This window comes from Enhydra lutris, unplaced genomic scaffold (assembly GCF_002288905.1).
Source record: "Enhydra lutris kenyoni isolate GAN:26980312 unplaced genomic scaffold, ASM228890v2 scaffoldscaffold21, whole genome shotgun sequence".
Taxonomy (NCBI): Eukaryota; Metazoa; Chordata; class Mammalia; order Carnivora; family Mustelidae; genus Enhydra; species Enhydra lutris.
The window spans coordinates 69,185,890-69,212,403 of record NW_019154105.1 but is presented as its reverse complement, the minus strand read 5'-3'; the positions used below and the strand labels follow the sequence as shown (position 1 = coordinate 69,212,403).

Sequence of the window (26,514 nt, the reverse complement as noted above, 5' to 3'; positions counted from 1 at the left end):
GGGAAAGACCGCTGACGGGTGAGCTCCGGGAGGCATAGCGGTGGCTTGGGCCAGGGCATGGGGGGGGGGGGGGAGACACTGGCTGGGGGAGGCTCTATCCCTGCCCCTAGGGCGCCATCTAGCCAGAGACTTGGGAGCAAGCCTGGACCTTGCGGGTGCCTCTCGGACCATGGGCCAGTGCAGGGCAGGGGTGCAGGACCTGAGGGCACCAATGAGCCTTCCAGGAGAACCCGTGAAAACTGCCGGCTGGGACGAGGATGACCATTTGGTCCCGAGCTACTGTGAGGAAAGGACCACTCTGCTTCACGAGTGTCTGCGAGCTGGCAGACCAGAGGTCCCTGCAGCCTTCCGGGCCTTCCAGAACTGTCAAGGCCGCGGCATCTGCTCTTGCCCCAGGCAGGCCCCAGGGAGGCACATGAGGGAGAGAGGGGGCCGCGCCCTGGCTGCCCCACGGCAGCAGCTTCTGAGCCTGGACCCACTATCCCCGCCAGGACCACTGACCCCCAGGGTTCCCCAGGGCCACCAGTGGCAGCCAGGACTGGGGCCTGCCAGAGTCCCTGGGAGGCGAAGCCACTGAAACAGACGCTGGGCCTGCCGGCTCTTTCTGGGATTTTTATTTCTTTAAAATAATTCATACAAATGGTTACAGTCACAAACATGATTTTAACCCAAATATTGCTAGCCTACCACATCAGCAGGACGGCACCCGCACAGGCCGGACGCTGGGCCCCACGTCCCCGGGACAGACGCCAACGGCCGGAGTGCGCTGTGGCCCAGGCGCGGCCTCGTCTCTGGCAGCCGTCTTTGTTTGGAACAAGGGGATTCATGCCAAAATTAGGAAAAACAGCCTTTGTTTTGTTTTTCTAAATTATTCTAAAAATAAGACAAGCAGGTAGAAAAAACAATGCACTGTGTGGCGTAGAAAGAAAAACGGGAAGGATTCGTTGTCCTGAGAAGTTTGCCAACTGCCTCGTTTCAGGGCGCGTTCCAACACACAAGGGACACAGTCTGAGACCGACCTGCTGAACGCTCCCTCAGCTTTCTCTCTGTCGACAGCTACGCAAACAAATCCTTTGTAATGTTCTAAAGACTGTACACAGACAAGAACATCCATGATAGAGTTAACTACTAACTTCTTCTGCTTAACGAGGACGCAAAGGACACAGGACAGCGGCTGGCCCTTGGGACAGGACGACTACGGCTGACGCGGGGAGGCCGGCGCCACCTCTGCCTGCCGGGCGCCTGGACAGTCTCTGGAGCGCCGCGGCCACCGCAGGCACCGCCTCTGCACACGCCTGTCCGAGGGCACCGCCCGGCCCGCGCTCCGCCCGGGCTACAACTGGTCGCTCGCGTGGTCTCTATCTGCCTCGGGCTTGACGGTCTGGCCAGGAGAAGGGGCGTGGGGTGGGTGGGACACGGGGGGCAGGCCGTGGGACAGGGACATAGCGCTGGGGACAATGCCTTCCACTGCTGTCGGGATGCCGCTGGGGGCCACGCCCACCACACCTGGTGGGTACCTGCTGGGAGAAGGGACGTCGTGTGAGGCTGGCAGGGTTCCTCCTGTGGCCGTGGCTCAGGCCTAGGATGGCTGGGGGCTGCTCCCAAAGGCCCTGCCTGGCGGGACCACCCCCTCCAACTCTTCCCTCGCCTTACCACCCACCCCCAGGTCTGACATGCCCAGCTCTCACCCCCAGATCTTCTGGTCCATGGGGCCCACAGGAGCACGCCCATCCAGATAACCCCCCACCCCCAGGACCCCGCCCACAGTCATCACAGAAGTGCTGTCCCCTGAGCCCACCCCACCCACTCACCTGTAGGCGGCACCGTTGAGCTCAGGGTGCACGACAGCAGGATCCATGCTGGCCCAGTGAGTGGCAGCAGTCAGGTGGTCCTTGTTGACACAGTTTTTCAGGCTGTCAGGGATGCGGCCTGGAGACGCAGCGGGGATGCGAAGGGCAGCATCATGTTACACGTCACACAGCTGCATCTGGGAGTGCGGTGGCTTGGGGGGGGTGTGCGCAGGCTGCAGGGTCCCCACGGCTGGGCCTCCCTCCCTCTCGCTCTCTTCCCCTTGTCTGGATGCGGTCCCCTGACAGCTCAGAGACCCCCCCAGGCCCGAGCAGTGCCCTCAGCTCCCCCGTGGCCCCATATCTACCAGGCCCAGGGATTTCAGGGAACAGCAGACAAAGTCCAGCCCAGCTGAACCAGCACAGCCAGACTTGGGGTAAGGAAGGGCATACATGCTGGATTCCCACAGGGTAACCGTGAGCAAGTGTCCTAAGTGTGACGCACCAGGGGGACCAAGGGCTGCGTGGGGAGACCATGTGTAAACCGCGTGCTGATCTCGCCCCTGGGGGGATGGCATGAGGCGGGCCCTCTGGTAGGACTGCCTGGCGATGCAAGCCTGGGGAGGAGGCTCGGTCCTGCTGGCCCCCCTCACCTGTGATGGCTCTCCGGATTTCCCGGGCGGCCTCCTCTCGCATCTCGATGGATGCCTGCTCGCTGTACCAGGCTGCGTGGGGGGTGCAGATCAGGTTGGGTGCGTCCTTTAGGGGCCCCTGGCTGAAGCTACAGACGGTACGAAGCAGGTCAGGGTAGGGCAGAGGGTACCTGACCCCGCCTGGCACCACAGTCCACCCTGGGGTCAGACCAGGGCACCCCAGGTGGGTGACACTGGCCATGAGCCCAGGGGGAAGGAGTCAGAAGCAGGGAGGAGTCCCAGCCTGGGGTATAGCATCCCAGCGCTCCCAATAGGGAGGGCACCAGTCCCCACAGTGACAGGCTCCCGACAACAGGACTGGCTGCTGCCCCAGACGGGCTTCTCAGCGGTGGGGTCCTCAGAGAAAAGTGGCCGCACTGGGGTCAGTGGACCCCTGCACCGGGGCACCCCCAGACAGTCTACATGAAGCACAGGTCCGAGCCCCCCCGCCCCGTCCCCTGCCCGCAGCTGGACCTCAGGCTGGACCTAGAGCCCTAGGACGGGGCCCACAGACTGCAGGGGGGCATCAGGCCCGGCCTCACGCCCGACCGGGGTCAACATGGGCCGTGAGCCAGCGCGAGGGCCTGGCATGGGAGAGGCGGCAGCCAGGAATCACCCAGGTGCTGCCGAGAGGCACCTGAAGGGCTCGGACTCGTGCACATCTAGGGCGGCACCCCGGATCCGCCCCTCCTTCAGGGCCTGGGCCAGGGCCTTCTCGTCCACCAGGCCACCCCGGGCCGTGTTCACCAGGAAGGCGCCTTGTCGCATCTGTGAGGAGACAAAAACAGTGTGGCAGTGAATCAACACAGGCCTCTGCCCTTAGCCCCCGCCAACACCCAGGGGACAGGACTGGCAGGGACTCGAAGCAGACAGGGGCTGGCAGCAGGACGAGGGCTCAGGGGTCTGTGCAAACTGTGCCCCACCCTGAGGATGCCTGGCTGGGCCACAGGCGCCAATATGCAGCCTGCCTCCACCTGTTCCTGGCAGTGAGGTGCGGGCTGGGGCATAGGGTGTCCTGGCCCGGCCCCTAGGATGCACTGGAGAGCCTAGAAAGGGTGTGGTATGTCTAGGACGCACTGTGGCCAAGAGTGAGGGACACAGGCCCTAAGTCAGCTTCCTCAGTGCAGCAGCCCCACCAGAGGCCCCCGTTTCCAAAGCTTGACAGCAGCTTCATCTCCCTTTGCTAAAGGCCCTCAGAGCTGCCCTGAAGGCGCTCCCCTTCAGGCTCCGTGGTAACGGGGGCTTCCCCTGCGCCAAGGAGATTGAAGGGACAGACTCCTAGAGACCAAGTAAGCTGCCCCTACCTCGGGGCTCAGGGCAGCTCCTCCTCGGTCAGCTCTCCCATCCTGGTTTCACAGCTGGTTCTTGGCAACAGCACCCCAGGGCCACGCCCACCCTGGCCCTCTGTCCACACCCACCGATGGCAGATAGATAAGACCCCAAGTGCCAGACCTCATGCTCCCTAAGGGAGCAGGGACCGTGGTGTACAGCACACAAGTACAGGGCAACTGGCAATCGGTGTGCAAGCACGCACACACACACACGCACACAGATGACCACACATCCCCACACCCGCAGGCTACACCCAGGACAAGGCCCGAGACCCTGAGCGCGGCATGTGCTGCAGCCGTGGGGACGCCGGAAGCCTCGGTACAGCTCCAAGTGCAGGCTGGTCTGCAGTGGGCTCCCCAGCCTGTGGGTGCACCCACCTGCTTCACGGTGAAGTCGTTGATGAGGTGGTGGTTGTGCTCATTGAGGCCGCAGTGCAGGGTCACACAGTCACTGTGGAAAAGCAGGTCCTGCAAGGTGCTCACCCGCTGCAGCCCCAGTGCCCGCTCGGTGCCGTCCGACAGATACGGGTCATAGAAGAGCACGTTGAAGCCGAAGGCCTTGGCCCGGAGCGCCACCGCCTGCCCCACGCGGCCTGACAGGGCGAGACTTGGCGTCAGCACAGCCACGGACAGAGCAACACCCACACAGCCTGTATCCCCACGGACCTAGGGCTGACACCGAGGGGAGCGAGGCCCTGTCTGCCCCGGGGCCCCTGCCCGGCCGTGTGGCGGACAGGGCATTTGGAGAGGAGGGCAGGGGGCTGGAGGGGCTCCCCGGGGAGTGTACGGGGTGACAGCCACAGCATCGCAGGTGTGTCCCCTGCACCTGGGAGGGTGCAAGCCAGATGGCTCACAGTCCCGTACCTGAGGAGGCAGGTGCCAACCTGGACACCGGGGTCCACCAGGCAGCCAAGCGCTGGGCGGTGGTGGCCACGGTTCCAACATCTCAGGTGGCTCCCCCCAACCCCTGGACCTTGCTCTGAGCAAGATGCTGACAAAGAAAACAAGCAGGGGATGGAATGGGCCCGTCTGCACCTGCCTGCCAGAGAGCATCTGCCATAAGGGCAGGGTCACCAAGGCCCCAGGGAACCACCCTGCCCATGAGTGACCCCAGGTGAGGCCAGAGTGGAGCCATCCTGCCAATTCTACCCAAAACATGAACCCACAGCACCGTGAGGTCAAGTACCGGCTGTCTCCTCCTGTCTACCTCCCGACACAAGCTGGCAGACGGCACCTGACATGTACCCAGACCCGGACCACGGTGTAAACAGTCACAAAATGGCGCCCTGGTGTCAGACTAGACTGAGCATCTGACTCCTGACCATGGCTTGGGCCACGACCTCAGGGTGGGGAGATGCAGCCCCACCAGGTCGGGGCTGCACTGAAGTCAGACCTGCTGAGTCTCCCAACAACACTGCTTCAGGAGGCCAGGTGGCCCCCAAATCCAGCCAGCCAGGCAAGCCCAGCTCCCCACCAGCCCCCAACAACCCCACCCCAGGCCCCAAGGTGCAGGGTGCCCCTGGGGACCAGTGCTGGGGGACGCGTGCCCACGGGCACCGAGACAGTGAGCTCTCCTGGACGAGAAGCCCATGTTGTGGACAGCCATGGCCCTGGAGTCTTATACTAAGGCAGGCATGTACCTGTCAGGTGTCCCCCACGTGGCCCAGTAGGGGACAAGTGGGGTAGGGACAGGCAAGGGGCCCCCCAGAGGAAGGGCAGGAAGCAGTGCGACAAGCGGCTGCTAGTGAGTTCCCACCCCATCCACCCCGGGCCTCCCAGGTGCACAGATCTCAAGTTCAGAGATGGAGACGGACCATAAACATGGCAGAGGAGAGGGCTGTCACCGACCCCGAATGGCTGCCCTCACCACGGGTGAACCAGCTCGCTCCACCCACAGCAGGGCTGGGGCCATCTGGCCCTCACCTGAAAGCCAATTCCCCTCAACCATGGGGTGGGGCGGGGGGGCGGCAGGAGGAGCATGTCCGAGTGTGGTGAGGACCCATCAGTGTGCGAGTGACAGGCATGAGTGCACGGCTGTATGCACAGGAATGGGATCGGGGCCCTGTTGCCCGTGTGTGTGTGATCCACACTCAGCACTCCTGGGCAGACAGGCCAGCCCCATGCAGGCCCTGTGCGGGAAGACTATCCGGCAGCCCCACCAAGCCCTGGCTCACGGGCTCTGAGCCCCTGCAAAGGGTGAAGACGGAGCTGAACTCACCCAGTCCAATGATGCCCAAGGTCTCCCCGCGGATCCTGGCAGCTCCAGAAGCCACTTCCCGGATCTGCTCCACGCTCTGGACCCGCGTGCCCTCCCGCAGCGCCTGGTGCAGCCACGTGGTCCTGCGATACAGGTTCAGGATGTGGCACATGGTCGAGTCGGCCGTCTCCTCGACAGACGCCGCTGGCACATTGCAGACAGCGATGCCTGAGAAACACAAGACACATGGGGGCGGTCACCCAAGTCAGTCCTGGCACTCCCTCCTCCCCACAAAAGATCGGACTATGAGACAAATGCAGGGAACACACCCCAAGCCACCTGGAGAAGCTGCCTGTAGGTCCAGCAAGTAGACAGGATAGGATGTAAGAGAGGCCACCTGGGCAAATGCCAACACCTGGGTCTGCCCTGCCTGAACCGCTGGCCACTGGACCTTCCAGGAAGGGGTCACGGGCTGGTTGGCATCCGGAGCGTTCCACAGCCTCACACACCCACACAGGCCCCACCTAGCCTGCCTTCGTTGGCTCCCAGGCCAACTGGGACCCAGCATTGGACAGGGTGGTCCCATTCTCCCAGCTCCCACAGACCCATCAGCCCCAGCAGCCACAGACAGAGAGCTGGTCCAGGCCTCTCCTCTGCACTGAGCTTCGCTGGCTCGTCCCGTGCCCACATGGGCTGGTTACCACTGGGGGCCAACGGTTCGCCAGGGCCTCATGGTCCAGAGGTGGACCCAACCCCTCCACGTTTCTATGCGCCTCTCCCAAGCCTGGCCCCTTCCACCCTCGTTCTGCCCTGTCCTGCCATCTCCTCGCTCTGCCTGGGGACTAGTCACCTCCCTGCTTGCCAGAAGGAGCTCTGATGCTCCTTGAGCAGCTATTCCAAATGCCAAGACAATACTCAACACACCCACAGGGCTCCATGAGAGGGCCCAGGGTGGACCTCTACTCCCTTCCAGAAAAAACTCAGGGCCCAGGGTGGACCTCTACTCCCTTCCAGAAAAAACTCATAAATGCAAGGACAGGTGGGAAGCAGGAGAACCATGCTATGCCATCCCCTAGATTTGGGGACAAAACTGCTGGTGGAGAGCACAGACCAGGTCCTGGGATTTCTAAGTCCCCACCTACCAGGGCTGACCACAGGGCATGGCCCTGCCTGTCCCAGGTGCAGGAGCAGAGCCCTGGCTTGTAACATCACAAAACAGGCAGACTTGGTACACAGGGACAAAGGCCCCCAGGAGCCCATGGGGCAGAAAGCACGCAGGCCATGGTTCCCCACAGCTGCAGGAGCCTTCCTTGGGAGGCTGCCCAGGAACAGGCGACAGTAGGGCCAGAGGGCTCCACTATGTGAGCCAGTGCTGGGCAGGGGCTGCCCACGGTCCTGGGCAGGTTTACTCTGCACAAGCAGAGTAAACCAAGTCTGTGGCAGACACCGACACCAGGCCACTCTGACTCCAGCGCTGTCAGCGGCCTTCCGGCTGAAAGGACGGGCAAAACCAGGCACCGGGGGCACCCCCTGCAGTTGCAAGCCCTGGGCACACACTCACCTCACCAGGCCTCAGCTGCTACAGACACACAGAACGTGCATGCCCCCCACAAGGCTTCCTCTGAGAGCTGTGCTGACCTGGGTGCCGGCATGGGGGCCGCACCCTGACAGCAGGCTCACAAGTCGCCTCCAACCAAACTAGGGGCTGCGACGCAATCCTTGGTGTAAAGCGAAGCCAGCCCACAAGACTAAAGAGCTGGGATGCAGCCGCTAAGGGAAAGGCTGCGCACGCCCTACCTAGATCCCCAGCTGACTTGATGTCGATGTTGTCGTAGCCGCTGCCAATCCTGACAATGACACGCAGAGCCTTGAACTTCTCCAGGTCCTCCCGGGTCAGCGCGATGGTGTGGTACATCAGTGCTCCCACTGCCTCGTTCAGCACCTGCCGTCAGGACAGCAGCCACCCAGTCAGACGCTGGCCCTCAGGGAACGAGCCTGGCTGCCTATGGGCTAGCCTGCTACTCCCAGGCTCCAGCTGCCCCAAACCAGCCCAGACAACCCCCTGGGGGGCAGGGGGTGCTGCAAACGCTCCCCCCACCCCCAGCCTGGAGGCAGGCTTGGACAGTCCTTAGAGGCCCACAGTTCCCCCGGGTCTCCTCCCCTAACTGCACTGCAGGCGGCCTTCCCAGGGCAGGAGCCCCTGCTGGGATATTGGGGTGGGCAACTCTGTTGGCTCTGGGCTCGACTCCCCAAGCAGCGCAGGGTCCCGCCCAGGGGACACCACTGTGTGTGTGCAGGGGGAGGGGGGAAGGAGGGGTGTGGGTTCACCTTCCCTGTGGGCACCAGTGAAACAGGATGCTGAGGACGAAGAGCATCCAAAACCCCCAGACCCTGCGAGGGCCACGCTGTCGCACTATGGGGCGGTGGGTGTGGAGGGGGCAGACAGCAACAAACGGTCCCAGCACAAACACACACAAGGTCCCCAGACGGCAACGTGCCCCCGGGGAAGGGCCGGCCTCTGGGTCACTGTCCCCCACACCCACCCCACGTGCTCCCCTGCAGCTTCCACAAACGGGGGTGAGCTCCACGACAGCCCTGGACGCCTGCCCTGGTGTCCATGGGTCTCTGTGGCCTGGCTGACCTTGCGAGAAGCCCCACGAGCAGGTCGGTATCCTGTCTCCCCAGGGTTTGGATGACATGTGCTGAGGACACTCTGTAAAACTGTCCAGTGGGGAAAACCCTCCCCAAAGTTGGGGATCCACCCACAGCCCCGCCCCCACAGGAGTCGTAACTTGAATTCTCCATGGGTGAGGACAAGCCCTGAAAAGGCAGGCCCATGCCGAACCCACGCACACCATACCCACGCCCCGCACAGGGCCAGGTGGAGCAGACCACGCACTACGCCCCAGGCCGGGTCAGGTCGGTGCAGACCACGCCCCACACTGCTGCTGCACTATCCCCAGCATGCACAGCAACCGCCCCCCGCCCCCCCGGTGCCTTGGAAATGACTGAAGCCCCCAGGTGTGACCCAGCCAGGCTGGGGGGGCCGGTTGGGGACACCCAGCTTCTCGGGGGCTTGTCCCGGGTCCAGCAGGGCGGTGGGCCTGTGCCCCAGGGCCATGAGCGCTGCCTTAAAGGGCTGTAGTGTTGCACCTGGGACACGCTCTGACGACAGCCAGACGCTGGCAGAGGGCGTGCACTGTCCAATCTCCCGGCCCAAGGGCCGGGGAACCCAGGACGCAATCCATGACCTGTCATGGTTGAGGTGTGGGCTTTACTCGCCCCTGGCAGATACAACAGTGAGCCTTACAGCCGAGGACACGTCACATTCAGCAAAACGCTACAGGGCATCTATAACCCAGTGTGGGCCACCCCGTCCTCCTCCACACGGGGGTCTCAAGGATGGCGACGGAGGCCCGTCCAACAGCAGGTGAGGGAGGTTGCCCCAGGGGCTGTGGCAGGCTGCTGGCCCACAGGCCCCATGCGTGAGCCAGGGGCACCACAACCCTCCCAGCCTGCATGTGGGTTGATGTGCTGAGTGGCCTAGAGCAGTGTCTCATGTGGGGTATGTGGCCTACAGTGAGCTGCCCACTCTTCCTCTCATCCCCTTCCCCCAAGAGCTGAGTCTCTATCAGACAAATGGCAACCCAAAATGCGGACAGCTCCCTCTGAGGCTGGCATGACCTCCCTTCCCCTTCTAATGGCAGATGGGGCCAGGAGCACTTGTCCTTAGGGGACCACACAAAATAGGTGGAGGAAGAGACGATTAAATAGCAGGACAGAGGCGGCATAGGTTCCTGGTCCTCGGAGCACTGGCGGGCCTGACGTTAAGGGAACGGTTGGGTGTTGCTGGCACCTGCTAGGATTCCTACACTGAAGATTCTAGAAATCTCAGCTCCTGTTCCTACACCAAAGACCCCAGGAACCCTGGCTCCTGATCCCGCACTGAAGATCTCAGGAACTCCAGCTCCTGATCCTGCACCGAAGGTCCCAGCAACCCTGGCTCCTGATCCCACACTGAAGATCCCAGGAATCCCTACTCCTGATCCCACACCAAAGATCCCAGGAACCCTAGCTCCTGATCCTGCACCGAAGGTCCCAGCAACTCCGGCTCCTCATCCCGCACTTAAGATCCCAGGAAGCTCAACCCCCGGTTCCCACACTGAAGATCCCAAGAAGCTTGACCCTGGTTCCCACACTAAAGATCCCAGGAAGCTCAGTCCTGGATTCCTGGGAGGACATCAAGGCCGCACAGGCATGGACTCCTGGTTACCTTGACTGGACCTGGTGTAGGTGGGGTGCGGGCCCACATGGGACAGCTGAGTGGCGGTGAGTGTCCACAGGGCAAAGTGCATGGGGACGGCAGCTAGTAAGTGGACACGGTGAGGGCCTGAGATGGAGGGGAGAGCAGACCTTGCTGACAAGACCCGAGGAAGACCCCCTCTGGCCACCCTGTGCTGAGTTGTGTGGACTGGAGAGGAAGGTGGCCACAGCAGTGGGGGGTGAGTGGACAGATTCGTCAGTGCCTACTGTGGGCAGACAGAGCCGTGCACTGGGAACAGAAAGATGCATCCAGGCCAGCATGAGCACCAGCAGCCCTGGACTCAGGGACAGAAAGACTGTAGAGAGGAACTCTCCAGAGGTGAGCCTGAGTCTCTGGCCTGGGCAGCGGGACACACGTGGACCTCCTCCTGAGATGACCATGGGGAGGAGGCTTAGCTGTGAACAGGCGGGGAGGAAGAGCCTCAGAGCACAGGCCAGCGGTGTGCGTGCAGATGGCAGCCTTCTATCTATCTTGAGCACTGAACCACGGCAGTAGTCGGTCTCCAAATCACAACTTAGTCCCATGTTCCACCCTGACACCGACAAGCCATGATTCTTCCGGACGTTCCCTACTGCTAGGGCTTCTAGACTGCTTCCACTGTTGGCTGGGCCATAGTAAAAATGCATGGTTTCCTTGAGCTGAGTCCATAGGGTGGAAACTAGCAGGTGTGCCGGAGATCCATCTGTGAGGCTCCGGGGATGGCCACCAGCTGCCCCTAGCAGTATACCCACCCTCGAGCATGGACTGCACAGCCCTGGGTAGGCCGGAGAGCAAAACCCCACACGTGGTGCATACAAACTGGCATCCGTTGTTTTCACCTTAATTTGCATTTCTGAGGGTGACCTGCCCACATAAGTCTCTTGATAAATTACTTTTTCACGTCCTAGTTGTTTATCTGCCGAGCTTATTTTTAATCACATGGAACCCAGTGAAGCATTCTCAGAACCGGGACCAGAACCCACTTGGTGGCTGCCCAACCCTGACCCTGGGCCAGGGAGGCCCCACTCAGCTGCAGGTTGGAAGCCTGCTGCATGGGCAGCTCTGTCCAGAGGGATGCAGGCCTGGGCCACTGTACTGCTCCAGCCAGCCCCTAGGTCCACTGTCCTTGCAGGTTCCTCTTATTCCTGGTTGTGACTGCAAAGTGGCCAGGATAGCCCCAGGTATCACAAAGACCTCCCAGGGAGGAAGTTGGCAGGAATCCCCAGGGCCCAGTCTGTCTCTGTAAGCTGGAAACCAGCAAATGTCCATTCACATCACCCTCTACCAGCTGTGTGACCAGGTGAGTGACCTGTGTCCTTAGCCCCAGAATGGGGTGCACGGGGCCCACCTTGCAGAATGAACCCATAGCCCTGGGTGTTCCCAGTGGTAGCAGGGCCTGAGGGAAGCCAGGTCTGGCTGGCCAGAAGGATTCCTACTGGTAGGCCCATCACCACAGCCCACCACACCATCCCAGAGGTGGGTGCCCCGCTCACATCCTTCACACACAGACATGCATGATTCATAAGCGTCCCGTGACTTCTGTAGATTTTACTTACTTTCTGGGTCATTTTGTGCGGCTTCAGCTCAGAAAAATGTGGCACAGGGCCTCCAACATACTTCTCTATGGTTCCAGACACTTCCCTGTGACAAACAGCCACGTGCAGGTCCTTCAGGTCTGCACAGCCGTGCCGAAAGCCCACCAGAGCCAATGTGGCCATGCCCCCTGCGGAGCAGGAGCGGTGCCTCACGCCTCTAGGTGTGCCCATGGGGTGGGGACAGTGTTATCTGCTTACCAGTCACTCTGTCTTTGCCCAAACGCCCCCTCTGTCACCCACCTTCTTCTGGGAGTCTGATCATCCGCCATCAAGCCCTGGCCGTTGCAGGGACTGCCACTGTCCACCCACTTCTCATATGTTCTGTTCTTTCTTTAGCCACGATTGTTTCTGATTGCCTCTGAATCAAACGACTTTCCCTGTACGCGGCCCCATTTTGTGTACCCATGTATCTCACTCAGGTAGGAAGCACGTCCCCTCCAGAAGGTCCCCTAATACATCTGCTGTGACGCGTGCACACCTGCAGCCGTGCCGGGCCTCACTTCCCCACCCTCTCCCCTTCCCCAGGGGGTCTGTCCCATCGACTCACAGGCACCGACACAGCCCAACTTTCTGCCCGGTTGCTGGGGCTCTCCTGCCCCCCTCCGCTCACATCTGAGCCTATTTCTGCAAGTGCCTAGACGCTCTCCTCATGTCTCCCTCCCAGGACTGGCTCCTCGCGGTTTTCCCTGGCATGTCCCTGAAGTGCCGCCTTACTGCCCACTGCTACAGGTGTCCCGCTTTCCCAGATGTGCTCCTGGGGGCCCCCTGCTCCAGGTCAGCAGAGAGCACCCTCCCACCCCACGCAGCCCTCTCTCTTGAGGACCCCTTCCTTTGGGGCTGGAGGTCTTCAAAGAGCTCTCCAAGAGAGTAACGGAAACACCCCGCTCCAGTTCGGTCAGACACACAGCGCTAAGTGAAAGCTGTTTTCCCCGGAAGTTATAAAGCACCTGGCGTGGGGCTGGTCTGATTCTCATCTCTTTGCCGGGAACACTGGGGCAGCAGAGCATCCTGTGAACCCTGTTCTGGGTTCACACTGTGAGAGCTAGTCTCCGCTGACCTTAGAAGGTTTCTTCAGCATGACGTGCTGAGGATGGCACGGTCTGTCCTCTGTGACACTCGGCGTCTACCATATAGCTAGTTACAAGGGTCCACAGAGATGCGTCGTTTCCCTCCAAGCCAAAGCCTGCAGACAGGTGGTCCAGGGCCCTGGGTCAGCTCCACAGCCAGCAAGGGCCAGGGCTTCTGTCTTGTTGCTTGGTCAATCCCAAACATGGTTCCCCTTATGGTCCAGGTGGTTGCACAGGCAGAGAAGGGAGCTCTGCTGTGCTCTCCCTGGCTGGACTCTGTCACTTGGCCACAGCATCAGCAAGGCTCGGGAAAGGAAGCGCGTTTCCCCGGACATGGGCTACCCGAGGCCTTCGGCCACACCCAGCAAGGAGCTCCCCTTTAGCCTCCTCACTTCGTCTTCCTCCCAGGCTCCCCTTAACTGCATCTTCCAGGCCCCTTGTTAAAATTTAAATCTTCCACTCGCATGTTTAATTTCCAAGAGCACCTTCAAGTTCTCAGATGACCCCTTTCGGTACTGCTGGCTGCACGGGTCTTGCGAGGGCTCACTCCCGCTCATCTCCAGAGCACCACTCACAGGGCGGCTTTCCTGCACACTCACCCATTCTCCAGATGGGCGCCGTCCATGAGCTGGCGCGGGGCAGAGTCGCCAGCTCGCTGAGGCTGTCCCTGCCCTTCCCCGGGTCTCTGACTCGCTTCTCTAGGTCGTATGCTAACTTGAGATCATTTTGGTAAATTACAATCTTAAAGGAAAACATCCGTTTTGTCTTAGTTTTCAGATTTATTGACAGAACTTGTTTTAATATTGCTCACAATTTTTAAACATTTCTATCTGTCTCTTTCATTTACTATCTCTGACTTTTTCTATCTTTTTTAGTTCAAAACGGTTTCACATTCACAGAGAGTTGCCAGAAGCTGCCCTCCCCAACTCTGCAGCCTGTCTGTCCACCGTGCCTGCACGTGCGCAGACGAGCGGCTCTAGCCCCCGGCGGTGAGAGCACCCCCAACCCCGAACCCTGGCTACTCTGCTCCATCCTCTGACCATGTCGCTGAGACGAGCAGAAGCACACAGCACCGAGCCCCACGCGCCAGCCGCATCGCACATGCTCCTCCCATGGCCCAGGACACTCGGGCGCCCCCGTGCTGCCAAGGCCACCGGCTTCTTCTGCTTCCAGGGAGCAGGGCCACGGCCACACTTGAGAGCAGGATTCGGCGGACACTGAACTTCGCCTTTCTGGGGCAGACACCAGGAGTGTCACCGGCAGGCACATCACGGCATGTGCCTGCTCCAGAGGGACCACAGCCGGTTGGTGGGTGACACCTCATCACGTTCCTGCACAACTCCAACCCCACTGGGTCCCAAGGTTTCTGTCAACGGCGCTGGACCCTCAGCTGCCCCACCTCCGTCCCCTCCTGACCTGTCCCCTCCTGCTGCGTGAGGACCCTCTGGGTCTTCTAGACTTTCCCCAAAGCTGCTCCCGGAGCTGTCAGCTCCTCGTGAGGCTGCAAGCCCAGTCTTTCTCTCTGCCCGTGTCCTCGGTCCTGGGACAGACATGCAGCAGGAAACGAGTCCTGGGGATGACTTGAGGCCCGGCCAACAGGCCTTTCCTGAGCAGAGGACTGTCTTTTGCTCCTACCGGCACCCTGGGACAGCAGGATCCCCATTCAAGGCTTGCTGTGGCGGCTACCAGGCTGCATGGTAGGTAGTATGTGGGCACAGCTGCATCCCATCCATCCTGGCGCCAGGACCCGGACCTAGACCCAGGGCGTCAGCTCCGCTTCCAGAAGGGCAGACACCCCAGGCCTAAGGTACTTGACCACCAGCCAGGGACAACCTGGGAGACCAAGGCGGGACCAGATGACACAGCTCATGGGCCCCCACTGCTGTCGGCCTCATCCATGGCACCAGGCTCCACACTCTGGGAACATGTGGTTACAATGGCAGTGGCTCACAGAGCCACAGAGTAGCCCTAGGTCTACGTCAGCAGGGGGTATAACGGGGCCCCAAGTCTTGGTGGCCTGGAAGCCACGGAGGCACACGCTTGAGACCCTGCCCAACTCGCTCCCCCGAGCAACCCGCAGTTACCTTCTCGTGGATCTCCTGCGTGGACTGCGCATCACAGAAGGCCACCGTGGCCACGTCCTTCAGGATGGGCATCTCCACCGTGCAGTCCCGGCCATCGAGCAGGGCCACCAGGGGCCGGGGGTGCATGGGCCCGTTCATGATCGGGGGTCGGACGCCTACAGAGACAGGAGTGATGCTCAGTGCCCATGGTGGCCCCAGCAGAGACCTCGCTTCCCCTGCCACCCACCACCACCCATGGCCCCACGAGTCCCAAGTGTCCACCCGTCAGGATCTTGTCAAACCTGAGTAAAAACACCTCTCCTAAAAGCCACCCCGTGTCAGCTACGGCTCACCGACCCCAAACGAACAAGGACCCCAGCCGACCGGCACCCCCGCCACAGGACTTGGGGCCCAGCCACATGTGGAGGTGCCAAGGCAGCCCTGCACCAGGATCTGGACAGTCTTGACCAGGCACACGCAGACTATGACGTCACCGGCTTCCAGACAGCACCCACTGGCCCTTTTCCATCCGCGGCTGCCACATGGCTGCCCAGAAACACTGACGGGACCATCCCCCAGGCCCGGCGCCCTCTTACGCACAGAAGGTACAGAGGTGGGGAAGGGCTAAAACACGGGGGACGCAGCTGGAACCCCCGACCTGCCTGGAACAAGATACCAACAACTCCTTTCGGAGGAGAGGTAAGCCTGCCCTGACCTGCACCAAGCGGATACACGAGGCCTCCCAGGTGACCAGACCCACGGCCTCGCCAAGACCAGCCCAACCACCACACAGGCAGCCCTCCCGCGCAGGAGAACGGGGGCAGGAACAGCGGGCTGCCCAGGGCCCGGAACCCAGCTGTGGCCTGCCCCCACCCCGCCCCGGGCAGGAGATTCACCCTCCGCCACGTGACGGGCACAGACCTGGCAGCCCCGCTGGCGGCTCTGTGCGGGCCCCTGTGAGGCCAGAATGCCTCCTGGGCTGTGTCCCCCACTCCCTGGCGAGCAAAGTGATTCCTGCCCCTGCAGGGTGACAGGTCACCCGCAACCGGGCAGACAACACAGGAGTCCTGTGTGTGGGGACCGCGCCACTCCTCTCCCTGGCCTTCCTTGGAGAACGGCGATGTCTCGTGGGAGGGTTATCTATGTGCTCGGAGCGCGCTGATCATCACTGCTTCTGAGTGAACTGGAAAATGCCTACCACCGCGTCCTTTGGCTTCAGTTTCTAGAGAACACGGCCTGATGGACTGCCTGTGAGGGGAGCTTGTGGCACAGCTACGAGGCCGTGAGAAAGGCTGTAGCATGTGGGGGGAGCTGCCACCAGGTACGAGACACCCCCAGCCGCCAGAACCTGCCGTGACCCACTGGGCAGCATACAAAAGGATGCTGCCTCCTGACCCCAAAGTCGGCACCAGAACAGGCCTCAGGTTTCTATGGTAACACGGAGCTCATGGGAGGACTACCAGAACAGACCTACTGGCAACCTGTGAGGCCTGGCCCACCAGTGGCTTCAGGCCTCCGTCCGGGACCCCCAAGGAACTGCTGTGCTCTGCTGCCTGAGGGGGGCCTCACTGTGGCCAGCGTACTGTGGGGTGTGTCGCTGCCCTGACCCACCGCACTCACCACAGGGAGAACCCGGAGTCCACCGGCCCCTTCCCGGTGCTCGGGCCGCCCTGCGCTGCACGGACATGAGCGCTGCGCAGTCTCCAAGGGACTGGCGTAGAGCGGCTGCACGCTCCAGGAGCCCCTACCAACCTGACATTTCTTAATATGGGCTCGGCTTCCACGACCATGAATTCGACTTTTCAAAGCGTTTTATCTTCAGAATCCCCGGGCAGAACCGCGTCCTGTCACTGGATCCTCATCCCACGTCTTTAATTGTCTCGAACCAAAGCTCTTAGGCTCCTGATCCGCAGCAACCACTGAAGCCTGCACCAGGGTCAAAGTCTGACTAAAAATTAAACACAAGAGACACGTTAAAATCCATCCAGGGCCAACAGGAACTTGTAGACGCCAGAAGGTCCACAAGGGGGAAGCTTCTCGCTGCATCTCTCTGTGGCCAGGCTGGGACCTGCGAGTGAGCAGGGGCCACCCCCAGTAGTCCGAGCAGACAGCGGGGCACAGCCAGGGTGCAAGTCTCCCTCCAGAGGCCTGGCCCCAGCGTCCCCTGCAAGGACTCAGAAATCCTTGTGCCACCAGTGTCCATGACGTGTGAGGTCTGTGGTCAGCTCCACACATTAGTACCTCTCTGCCGACAGCCTCCCGGGCCTGTGACCGCGCAGGGAGAGGGGACTGCAGATGAGGCTTCCAGGAAGGACCAGGGGAGGCCAACTGGGACACAGGCCCCCCTGGCCAGTCCCTGTAGGCCACACCCCAGGGAGAGGCACTCAACTCAGGCACAGCTCGCCTGACAAGGCACAGAGGACACGCATGCACACGGGTCACACACCTGTCAGGGATAGGCTGAGGTTTCAGGAGCGCTCCAGATCCACCCCAAATATGGGACCCCTACTCCCAGCATGAGGACCCCACACCTGGGCTGGCCCCCAAGGCGAGGCTAGACACCACACTGACCAGGACCCACAACACCACCAGTGTGTACCTCAGGAGCCCCACACAGAGCAGGAATGTCACAAGGGTAGGAGGCTGCGCGGATGGACGCGGGGGTTGGCTGCACCCCGCCCCCAAATGCTGGCCACATGGAAACTGGGCAGACGAGCCCCCGCAGGGACCGGCCTGCAGCCCACGCAACCCGGGCAGACCCCTGCTGCAAGCAGCATGTCCACACCTAGGGGGGGTGTCCCGCCGTCCTGCCCTGCAAGCCTGGGCTCCTGCAGGCGTGATTTCTGACTGAGCTCCTCTGTCCCTGCCCCAGCGCGCATGTGCTTGAGAACCCACACTGCAATTGGGCTCAACCACACAGGACCCAGACTGGCTTGTGGGAAGCCACGGCCAGGCCAGCCACGTGCAGCCAGCAGCGACGCCAGGATGTGTGGGGGTGCGGGGCAGGAGGGCAGCTATGTGTGCTGGGGTCTCGGGCCCAAGCTAGGGCCAGTCTGAGCGCTTCTCCCCTCAATTCCTTCTGTGGGTTTCAAGCACCCATACTCCTGACCAGCTCCCAAGTGGCTGAGTACACTGGCTCTCTGCCAGGAAGTGGATGGCTCACAGGCCTTTATCCCCGCGATGGGCCCCACACTGGGCCGCCTGGTCAGAGGGCACTGAAGTCCCCACATGGGAGGAAGGGGTCCCGACAGGTGGCCCAGGGTCCGCAAAGACCCTCAGTTCCATGAGGCTGCATGCCGAGGCCCTTCCCTGGGGCTGGGCCAGACTGCCCAGGCCAGCATCCCGCTCCCCATGCCCCGCCACAGCTTGCCAGAACCGACCACCGGGCAGGGACCACTGGCCAGCTCAGGCCTGGCCAAACTGGCTCCGTCCTGTGCTGCTGGGGGCTGAGCTGTTCCCTCTGTAAGAAGAGGGACCCTCCCTCAGTAGAGGATGTCGGAGCCCCTTCTCTCCCTGTCACTGCAGTCATAGCTAAGAGTCCTTCACAGGCAGGTGAGCGGCAACGGGTGGGCTCCTGGCAGGGGACCGTGACATGCTCTGCCCAGGTCAGACCCACGCCAGTGCTACTCTGAGGTCAGGCACAGATGGCAGGAAGGGGCTCGAGGCCCCAAGGGCCTGAACCCTCCTGACGCACATGAACTTCTCCTCACAAACTTGTAGCTTCAGGACACCTGGCTCAAGAAAATATAAAATGTGGAAATTCGTCCGTGATGGACCCTCCTTTAACTCTGTTCCACAAAGAACATGCCCAATGAGCCACGAAACAAGACACGTCGCTCACACCTCATGACGCAGGACGGGGTGCTCTGTGACAGGATGACGCCCCTGAGAGCTCTCAGGGACCCTCGGGGACCGTCCGGCCCTGGCCTCTATGGGTGTAGGAAGTGGTGGCAAGTGCGAGGTGTCTAGACAGGGAGCGGGCAAGCTGGCCGCCAAGGACACAGGCCACCCTAAGGATGTAGGCCTCAGGTCAGGGGTCAACCAACCTCAGCCCAACAAAGCACTCTGGTCTGGCTGGCTGGCCCAGCTTCCTCAGGGCTTCCCACCCCCGCACAGCGGCGAGTACCCTAGAGCAGGCCCCACGGGAACCCCACGCTGCCAGGCGCCTGCAGACAGTAAGGGAGGGTGGACACCAGCTGCAGAAGACTGGGGCTGCGACAAGGCAGAGGTAGGAGAGAGCGCCACAGAACCCCAGGCCCTGCAAGCCAAGTCTATTCCATCTCGCCAGGTCTCCGCGCTCCTCGGCTTTCCGGCACTGGCCCCATACCTACTCCAATGGCAGCCACAAGACAGCAGTCGCCTCACGCTGGGCAAGACCACAGCCATCCCCTCCACAGAGCCCAGGGCGCTCAGCCTTCCTCAGCCTGGAGGGCCCTGTGAATCATGCTCAGCACATGCAGACGACGGAGAGTTTGGAAGGGGTCACACCAACCACGCAGTCACGAGGCTTTCTGCAGTATTCTTCCTAAATCCTAGAGAAGGACGCACCAGGCATGCCTGACAGCAACCGGAGTCCCCCGCTGAGTCCTCCATGGTCGGCGTGGCCCCAGCAGACAGCACATGCCAGTGATACGTGTGCAGATGGCGGTCTTCTTCGCATCTGCATGCTCATTCCCGCTGATAGGGAGAACCAGACCCCTTGGGCATGTGAGGCATCTCACCACGTGCTCGACCTTGTCCCCTGCTCACCTTTCTCGTGAAAATGATTTCAAAAGGAAGCACTGCTTTGCCAACAGCTGACCGAGGTTCAGAAGCGCACAAGCAGCCTAATGGGCCAGGGTGCATCCCAGGCTGCCTTCCCAGGGGTGGTGACATGTGCCCACCCAGGGGAGCGCAGGCAGCCGTGGGGCCCCAAGATCAGGCCGCAGGTCGCAGGACCCAGCGTGCAGATGCGTGGTGATTCCAGGCCCAAGTTGTACATACACAAAGATGAGCCTGGCTCTTGCCCATCCTGGCCCCAGGGCCCCACAGACAGCATGACCACATCTTAGGGCGGGGGAGGCTGAGTCCAGCCCAGCAACAGCAAGTGACATGGGACCCTGCCATCCACCTGACTGTGCCGGAGAGCGTGAGACCGGGTGAAAACAAGAAGCATCTGGGCTAGTGCTGGGGGGTGTGGAAACACCACAGTCTGCCTTGCTCCTGGAAAAGGCCCAACAGAAGCCCTGCCAGGTGACCTCACGGTGCAGAACGACCACGGACACAGGCAGTAGAGGGGGTACGGCGAAGGACAACGGAAACACATGGGGTGGCCATCACCCAGACGTGGAGGGAAGGCCCCCGCATGCAGTGTGGGGGCTAAGGACAGGGCTGGGGGGACAGGGCCTCATGGCCAGGCCACCGGCACCTGCCATGGGTCTTCTGGTCACCGCTGCCCAACCAGGTCTGAGGTTTTCACTGAAAGCATCTTTTCTCAAGCATTTGCACTGCACGCCTAACCATATGTAAGACAGCTTTGCCCTAAAAGATAAAATCACAAGAACTAAAGGACATTCGTTAAAATGAATGTAATAAAACACAAAAAACAGACAACAAAATCATAGAGAAGTTACTGCAAAATGCTTGCTATTTGAACACATTTAAACTGTGGAGGGCAGGTTCGGGTGGTCCCAGCTAACAACTGGCTGCATTCTGCACCCCCCCCCCCAGGCGGCAGGTGCTGCCCCTGTGAACTCCACCGGGAGCATAGCCATGGTGGCTCAGACCCACACCCCAGGAGGCCATCAGGGGGCTACACATTACAGAAGACCCAAGGGGCACCCTGCCCACACCCCCCCCCCCCGAACCACCCCCCACCCGCCCCCCAGTCAAGGAAGCCGATACAGCTACAGAGTCTGTAGTCATTTTCTTCCAGAGCAAAACGCCCGGCAGGCAGTTAGGGACGCGGTACTCATGCCTGCACCTACAGGAGGCCAGGCCTCTGCTCACCGTCTGCCCCCAGGGGATGGCCCACATTTACAAAGAGACAGCTGATGGACCGACCCTGGGTTGGCCTGTGGCCCTTAGCTCCACTCCACATCTCCCGGGTGCCTGTCCCACAGCCGCTGACATGAGGCTCCTGGGAGCCACCTGCTCCAAACAGCCAGCCCGAGAGCCCCTCGACCAGGGATGGGCCTGAGTGTCAGGGGTGGGGCTCAGAAACCAGCCAGGGGGCCTGGGAGGGTGGGATGCAGGGTGGGTGTCTCATGCCTGTGGCAGGCTGCCGCTGCCCCAGCCCTTCCCCCAGGGTTCCTCTCTGGCCACCTCCGGCCCGATTCTGATGTCTCACTCTGGGTAGACACCTGGGCTGCTCACAGCTTCACCGGAAAAGGGGCTCATGGGCACCAGCTCCATACCTCGCAGGCGCAGGGCACACAGCAGCTCCAACACCCGCAGCTCACAGGGAGTGACTGAATCTGACCACCGCATTGACACGTGCACAGGCTTTATTCCCTTATGATAAGCTGTACACTGAGAGGTGGTGGCCCTGGGGGGCTGGGTGCCCACGGAGGGAGGTGACCAAGCACACACACCTGCACCCCTACAACTCAGTAAGGTGGTGGGGGAAATGCAGTAGTCAGCATGGCTGGCGACACAGGAGGCCCTTGCGGGGAGGTGGGGCATGGGGCAGCGGCAGGACCCCAAACGTGGGCACAGAATTTCAGGTCAGACAGGCAAGTGCTGGTCTGGTGGCAGTGGGAGGGGTCCCACTGCTAGGGGCAGCTGCCTTCAGCATCTTCCTGCCAGTCTACAACTGGTCTCAAAATTCATTTTAAAGACAACAGGCAAGGGAAGGGACCTGCAGCCCCCCAGGGCCTCCCCACCGGTGATTGGGCGATTGGGCGGAGCTCTCCTCGGCTCAGCCCCACCCCCCAACCCCCAGAAGGATTGGGGGTACAGCTGGCACACTCTGCAGACACCTGAGGAGTTTCCCCCTCCCCAGACCAATCACAGCAGCTCCCTGGCACCTACACCAGCAGGAACCCCTGGAGGGTGCGGAGAACCCAGCCCCGCCTGACCTTGGGATCCCATCCCTGGGTGATCAAGCCTCCCCCTTGCAACTCTGACAAGCGTCCACACTCAACACCCAGAATTTGCCCCTAGAGTGCTCCCTGATGCTTCTCCAGCCTCAGAAACTAGGCCATCTCCCACCTGCTCGGGCCCCAGACTCCAGTCTCTCAAACCCCAGAGCAGCCCCCCCCCCCCCCCCCCCCGGTCAGAGGCTTCAGAAAGGAGACCCAGAGCTCGTCACACCCTCAGCATAAACACTAAGTCCTTAGTATGGCTGGCCCCTGCTAGCCCTTCCCTCCACCTCCATGAAGCCAGGCCCTCAGCCACAACAGGCTTCCCATTATCGCTCACAGCCTCCGAGGAAGGGGCTCTGGAAGAGCCGGTGGCAGGGAGACATCACTCCCTACTGTGTGGGAGCCTTTCCCAGAAGACCAGGAGCTCTGCTCCCTGCTCCCTCGGGTGATGGGCTGATGGCCACTGGCACAGCGCTGTCCCCTTAACTCATCGTGAACCAGCAAGGCACTCACTCCCCCACACGTGCGTAAGTCTACTGCAGATGCATGTTCTCATCCAAAGACTCCCACATGCTCTTCTCTCGCACTATTACGTGTGTGCACACGTGTCCTGCTAGCCTGGTGGTACCTCAAAATCCCACGCCCGAGAACCTGGGGCTGAAGGACCGTCACCTTCCTGCCCTCTGCGTGTGACATTCGACAGCTGCTGCGAGGAGACCCCAAGTGGGGACGCGTCTCCCAAGGCCGGGCCTCCCTGCACCACACAGACGTCACAGACTCAGGAAGACCAGAGTTAACGGCTCCGTAGCCCAAAGCAGGCAGCCTGACAAGGGGCCCGGGGGTAAGAAGCGGGGGTCCGACAGGCCAGAGTCCTTGCCTGGGGGTGTCCAAAAAGTGGCCCCACCCGCACTAGGATTTCTTCTCAACTGTCCCAAGTTCCAGTCCTACCAGGCGGTCACCGTCCTCCCAGCCCCAGTTAGGGCCAGGCTGCAGGGCTGGCAAGGACATAAGAACCCCCCCACCAGGGGGCCACAAGAAGAAACTCAGCCTCCCCTTAGCATTAGCATGTGACAAGAAGTCCGTGAGCTCTCTGGCTCGGCAGAACATTGGTGCCCCCCTCAGGACATCCGGGGGCTCGTCGGGGCAGACAAGCACGGGCCCCACGCCAGGGCACAGCCCGTGGGCAGATCCACAGCTGAGCTTCCGCAGACAGTAGTAACATGGGATGTGAAGTTCCGTTTGGGACCTGGAGGCAAGTGCATTGCGGCCTGCCCCCGACCCATACAGATGACGGTGTCAGGGCCAAACACAGCCTCCCCTCCCCCGGAGCCTGCCATGGGTCCTCCTTCATACCACCAGTGCAGGGAAACCAGAAGTCTTCTAGAAAGACATCTGTCACAGGATAAAAAGCCTCATGGTATACAAGCCTTGGACTGGGTAGCTCCTCCACACCCAAGAGCTGCAGGCAGCCAGCAACCAGCCGTGCTCCAGCTGCTCAGACCTGGCAACACTCCAAGGGCACTGGCACAGGGTGCTTCCAGGGCAGGTGAGAGGCCACAGCAAAGAAAGACCATGTCATGGGCCCAATCCTCTGCTCATGGCTGGCTGGCCAAAGGAAGTCACTGCCAATCTCAGCTTCCACCGGGCTGGTGGAGCGCGAAGGCCAGACCCACTCCTGAGCCCCAAGGGCCCTTCTCCTACAGGGATGTGCTCAACTCTGCCCTGGGGTTCCCCCAGTGAACATCTGACAGCTCACCCCATGGCCAAGCCACGTGTACACATGGATAGAGAGAGGGCGGCTCCAACCTCCCAGGGCATGGGGCTCTCAGAACAGTTAGCAGGACCTCAGCAGCTCTGGGCTTCCAGGCACCCACCCCTGTGTGTCCTCAAACTCAAGAAGAGGCTGTAAGGGAAACCCCAAATGCAGCCAGGAGAGGGGGTCCAGGGCTGAGACAAGTCACTCCAGCCACAAGTTCATTTCTCAGAGAGAGGAGGCAGCAACCCGTCCAGGCAGAACAGGCTGGAACCGCACAGACACCCCCAAGGGGGCTGGACGGGACATGCCTGCACACAGCAGACGAAAGTGATGCCCCAGGTGTGCGTCTCTCCCAAGATCTCATAGAGATGCCCAAAGCAAACCATGTGCTCAAAGATAGTGCTAAAACCCAAGTGAGAAGAAACCTGGAAAGCCAATGGAGCAGAGCACATAGCAGGCACCGCCAGGGGCTGCAAGGAGGGGGGACAGACCAAAGCCCGGGTCCAGAGAGAACCTCCATGGCCAACTTTGGCAAAGCTCTGAAGGGCAGAAAGAAGACGAACCATAGATGCCACGTATGGCCAGGATGTCTTCCAGGGACAGCAGGACAATGATGGTGAGCACACACAGCAGCTACGGAAAGCACGGGCCCCTCACCCTGACCCTGTCCCCACCGTGGCCCTGACACCAGACCCCAACACTTGGTAGATGATCACTTGTGATCCTAGATGGCTTCACATGGCCATCTCCACCTTACAGACACTGGTCAACGACTTGGTTGGGATATCCCAGGGATGGGCTTGGGTCTGTGTTTTGACCGTCTCTGATCACTCCCCCAAGAACCTTGGGGATGCCTCCCCACACAAGAGCAGATGGCCTGCGAGGACCCCAGGGTGGGTGTGCACAGATCCAGGTGCCTCCAAGACCTGCACTGCTGGAAGCCAGCCACTCCCAAGAGCTCTCTTGTGTATGTTTTTATACAAACGAAGTCACTGCTCCTGAAGGGGAAGCTGATCCTGGAAAAGGGGATGTGGACGTTCCAGCCATCCCAAGAAGTGGGAGCTGAGTGAGGATTTCATGTCTGTATTCAGACTAACCGGAAGAAAGCCAATCCTGTTCAGCTTCTGGATGGCAAATGGTTCCTCTCTCCCCCAACCAGAAGGTTAATCTGTCCTAAACCACGGGGAAAATGATCGCTACAAAAGGGTCTGGCTACTGGCCAGATTCCGGGCTTCTCCAAGATGCTGCCAGCGTGAAGGCCGTCCTCCCGGGCATGCCCAGAGGTGGTGCCCTCATTTCTCAGCAGACGGGCAGAGGACTGGGCAGGGCACCCAGCCAGAGAAAGATCTAACCTCCAACGCGGAGGCTCAGGTGTGGCTGCAGGGAGCCCAGGCTCCGATGGCCCGGCAGAGGGGAGGAAGAGGAGGAGCGGCGGCCGCGGGCCCACCCAAGGCCGGCCCCTCCCCGGCCGCCCCCGGGAGCGCCCCTGTGGACGAGGCCCCAGCCCGGGCAGCTGGAAGTGGACCAGGAACTGCAAGATGGCCCCCGACGCTCGGGCTCGACAGGGGCACCAGGCACCGAGCGGGCCAGCGAGCCAGGACTCACCCGGCGCGTCCCCCGCTGGCCCGCCGCCCCCAGTCGCAGGCCCCCCGTGTGGTCCGGAGCGGCCGCCAGGGGCCCGGTCACCCTTCAGACACCGAGGGGGACAGTTGCCGTGGGGGCAGCAGAGCCGGGGCCACCGCTCCGAGCGACTGCGGGGGCGACGGGAGAGCCAAGGGCGCGAGCGGCGACCAGGGCGCCGAGCTGGGATACGTGCGCCCGGGCCGTCCTCCCCACCGGCGCGGCCTCCTGACTGTAAACGTGCGGCAAACAAGAGATGCCGCGGTGCGGGGCCGCCCGGGGGCACGCGGGGCTCGAGGCCCGCACGCAGCCCGCGCCCCGCCGGCCCACGCCGGCCCCCGAGGTGGCTCCGCAAGCCGGCGCGCCGGGGCCCCGGGTAACAGGGACGCCGGCAAAGGCCCCCGAGGCCCAGGCGGGGCGAGCCCACGCGACTGCCAGGAGCCCGGCCCCCGCAGGGTGCGCGCGGGCCTGGAGGCAGGGGGCCGGGCCCGGGAGGGGGCAGTGGGTCAGCCGGGTCCGGACGCCGGGGCGCGCCGCGGGTGTGGCGGGGCCTGGACCAGGGGTCAGGGGCCCGAGTGCGGCGCCCCTTTGTGTCACCTGCGCGGGCGGCTGCGGCGGCGGCGGAGGGCGGGCGAGCAGGCGGGCGGGGCGGGCGTGACGGCGGCGCCGGCGCACGCGCAAACACACGGCGCGGCTCGCGCACGCTCATGGTCCTCTGCAGCCCCGCCCCTGACCCCGCCCCCGACGGCGCGCGGATGCCGGCGCGCACGCGCACTCGCACACAAAGCCAGGGCCCGCGCGCCCCCGCCCGCCCCGCCCGCCGCCCCGCCCCCGCGGCCGGAAATGCGCGCGCGCGGCCTTACCGAGCGGCAGGCCCTTGTTGAGCAAGTGCGAGCTGCCCATTGAAAGGCGCGGGCGGCCGCGGGCCCCGACGAGTCCGGCGCGCTCCGCCGCGAGCCCGGCGCGTGGGGCGGCCTGGGCGCCGTCCGCTGCTCCGCCCGCTCGCCTGCGCCCGGGCGCCGCCGTGCCGAGCCGCGCC

At 62.1% G+C, this 26,514-nt stretch overlaps 1 protein-coding gene across 4 annotated transcripts; it reads right to left on the bottom strand.

Annotated features, from left to right (window-relative positions):
- Window positions 1-592: 592 nt before the first annotated feature.
- LOC111149368 (C-terminal binding protein 1) lies at window positions 593-26,454 on the bottom strand. 4 transcript variants are annotated; one of them, XM_022506385.1, is made up of 10 exons: window positions 26,339-26,402; window positions 16,788-16,983; window positions 15,057-15,211; window positions 7,805-7,949; window positions 6,029-6,235; window positions 4,189-4,403; window positions 3,117-3,247; window positions 2,441-2,568; window positions 1,812-1,929; window positions 593-1,520 (listed from the first exon to the last, which is right to left on the bottom strand). In XM_022506385.1, exons 2-10 carry the CDS (start codon window positions 16,792-16,794, stop codon window positions 1,334-1,336), a joined length of 1,293 nt encoding a protein of 430 aa, XP_022362093.1. In that variant the 5' UTR covers window positions 16,795-16,983; window positions 26,339-26,402; the 3' UTR covers window positions 593-1,333. The 4 variants fall into 4 exon arrangements, with proteins under 4 accessions (XP_022362093.1, XP_022362094.1, XP_022362090.1 ...); XM_022506386.1 differs by lacking the exon at window positions 26,339-26,402 and adding an exon at window positions 19,584-20,817; XM_022506382.1 differs by lacking the exon at window positions 16,788-16,983 and having other exon boundaries at window positions 26,339-26,454.
- Between the last annotated feature and the right edge of the window lie 60 nt (window positions 26,455-26,514).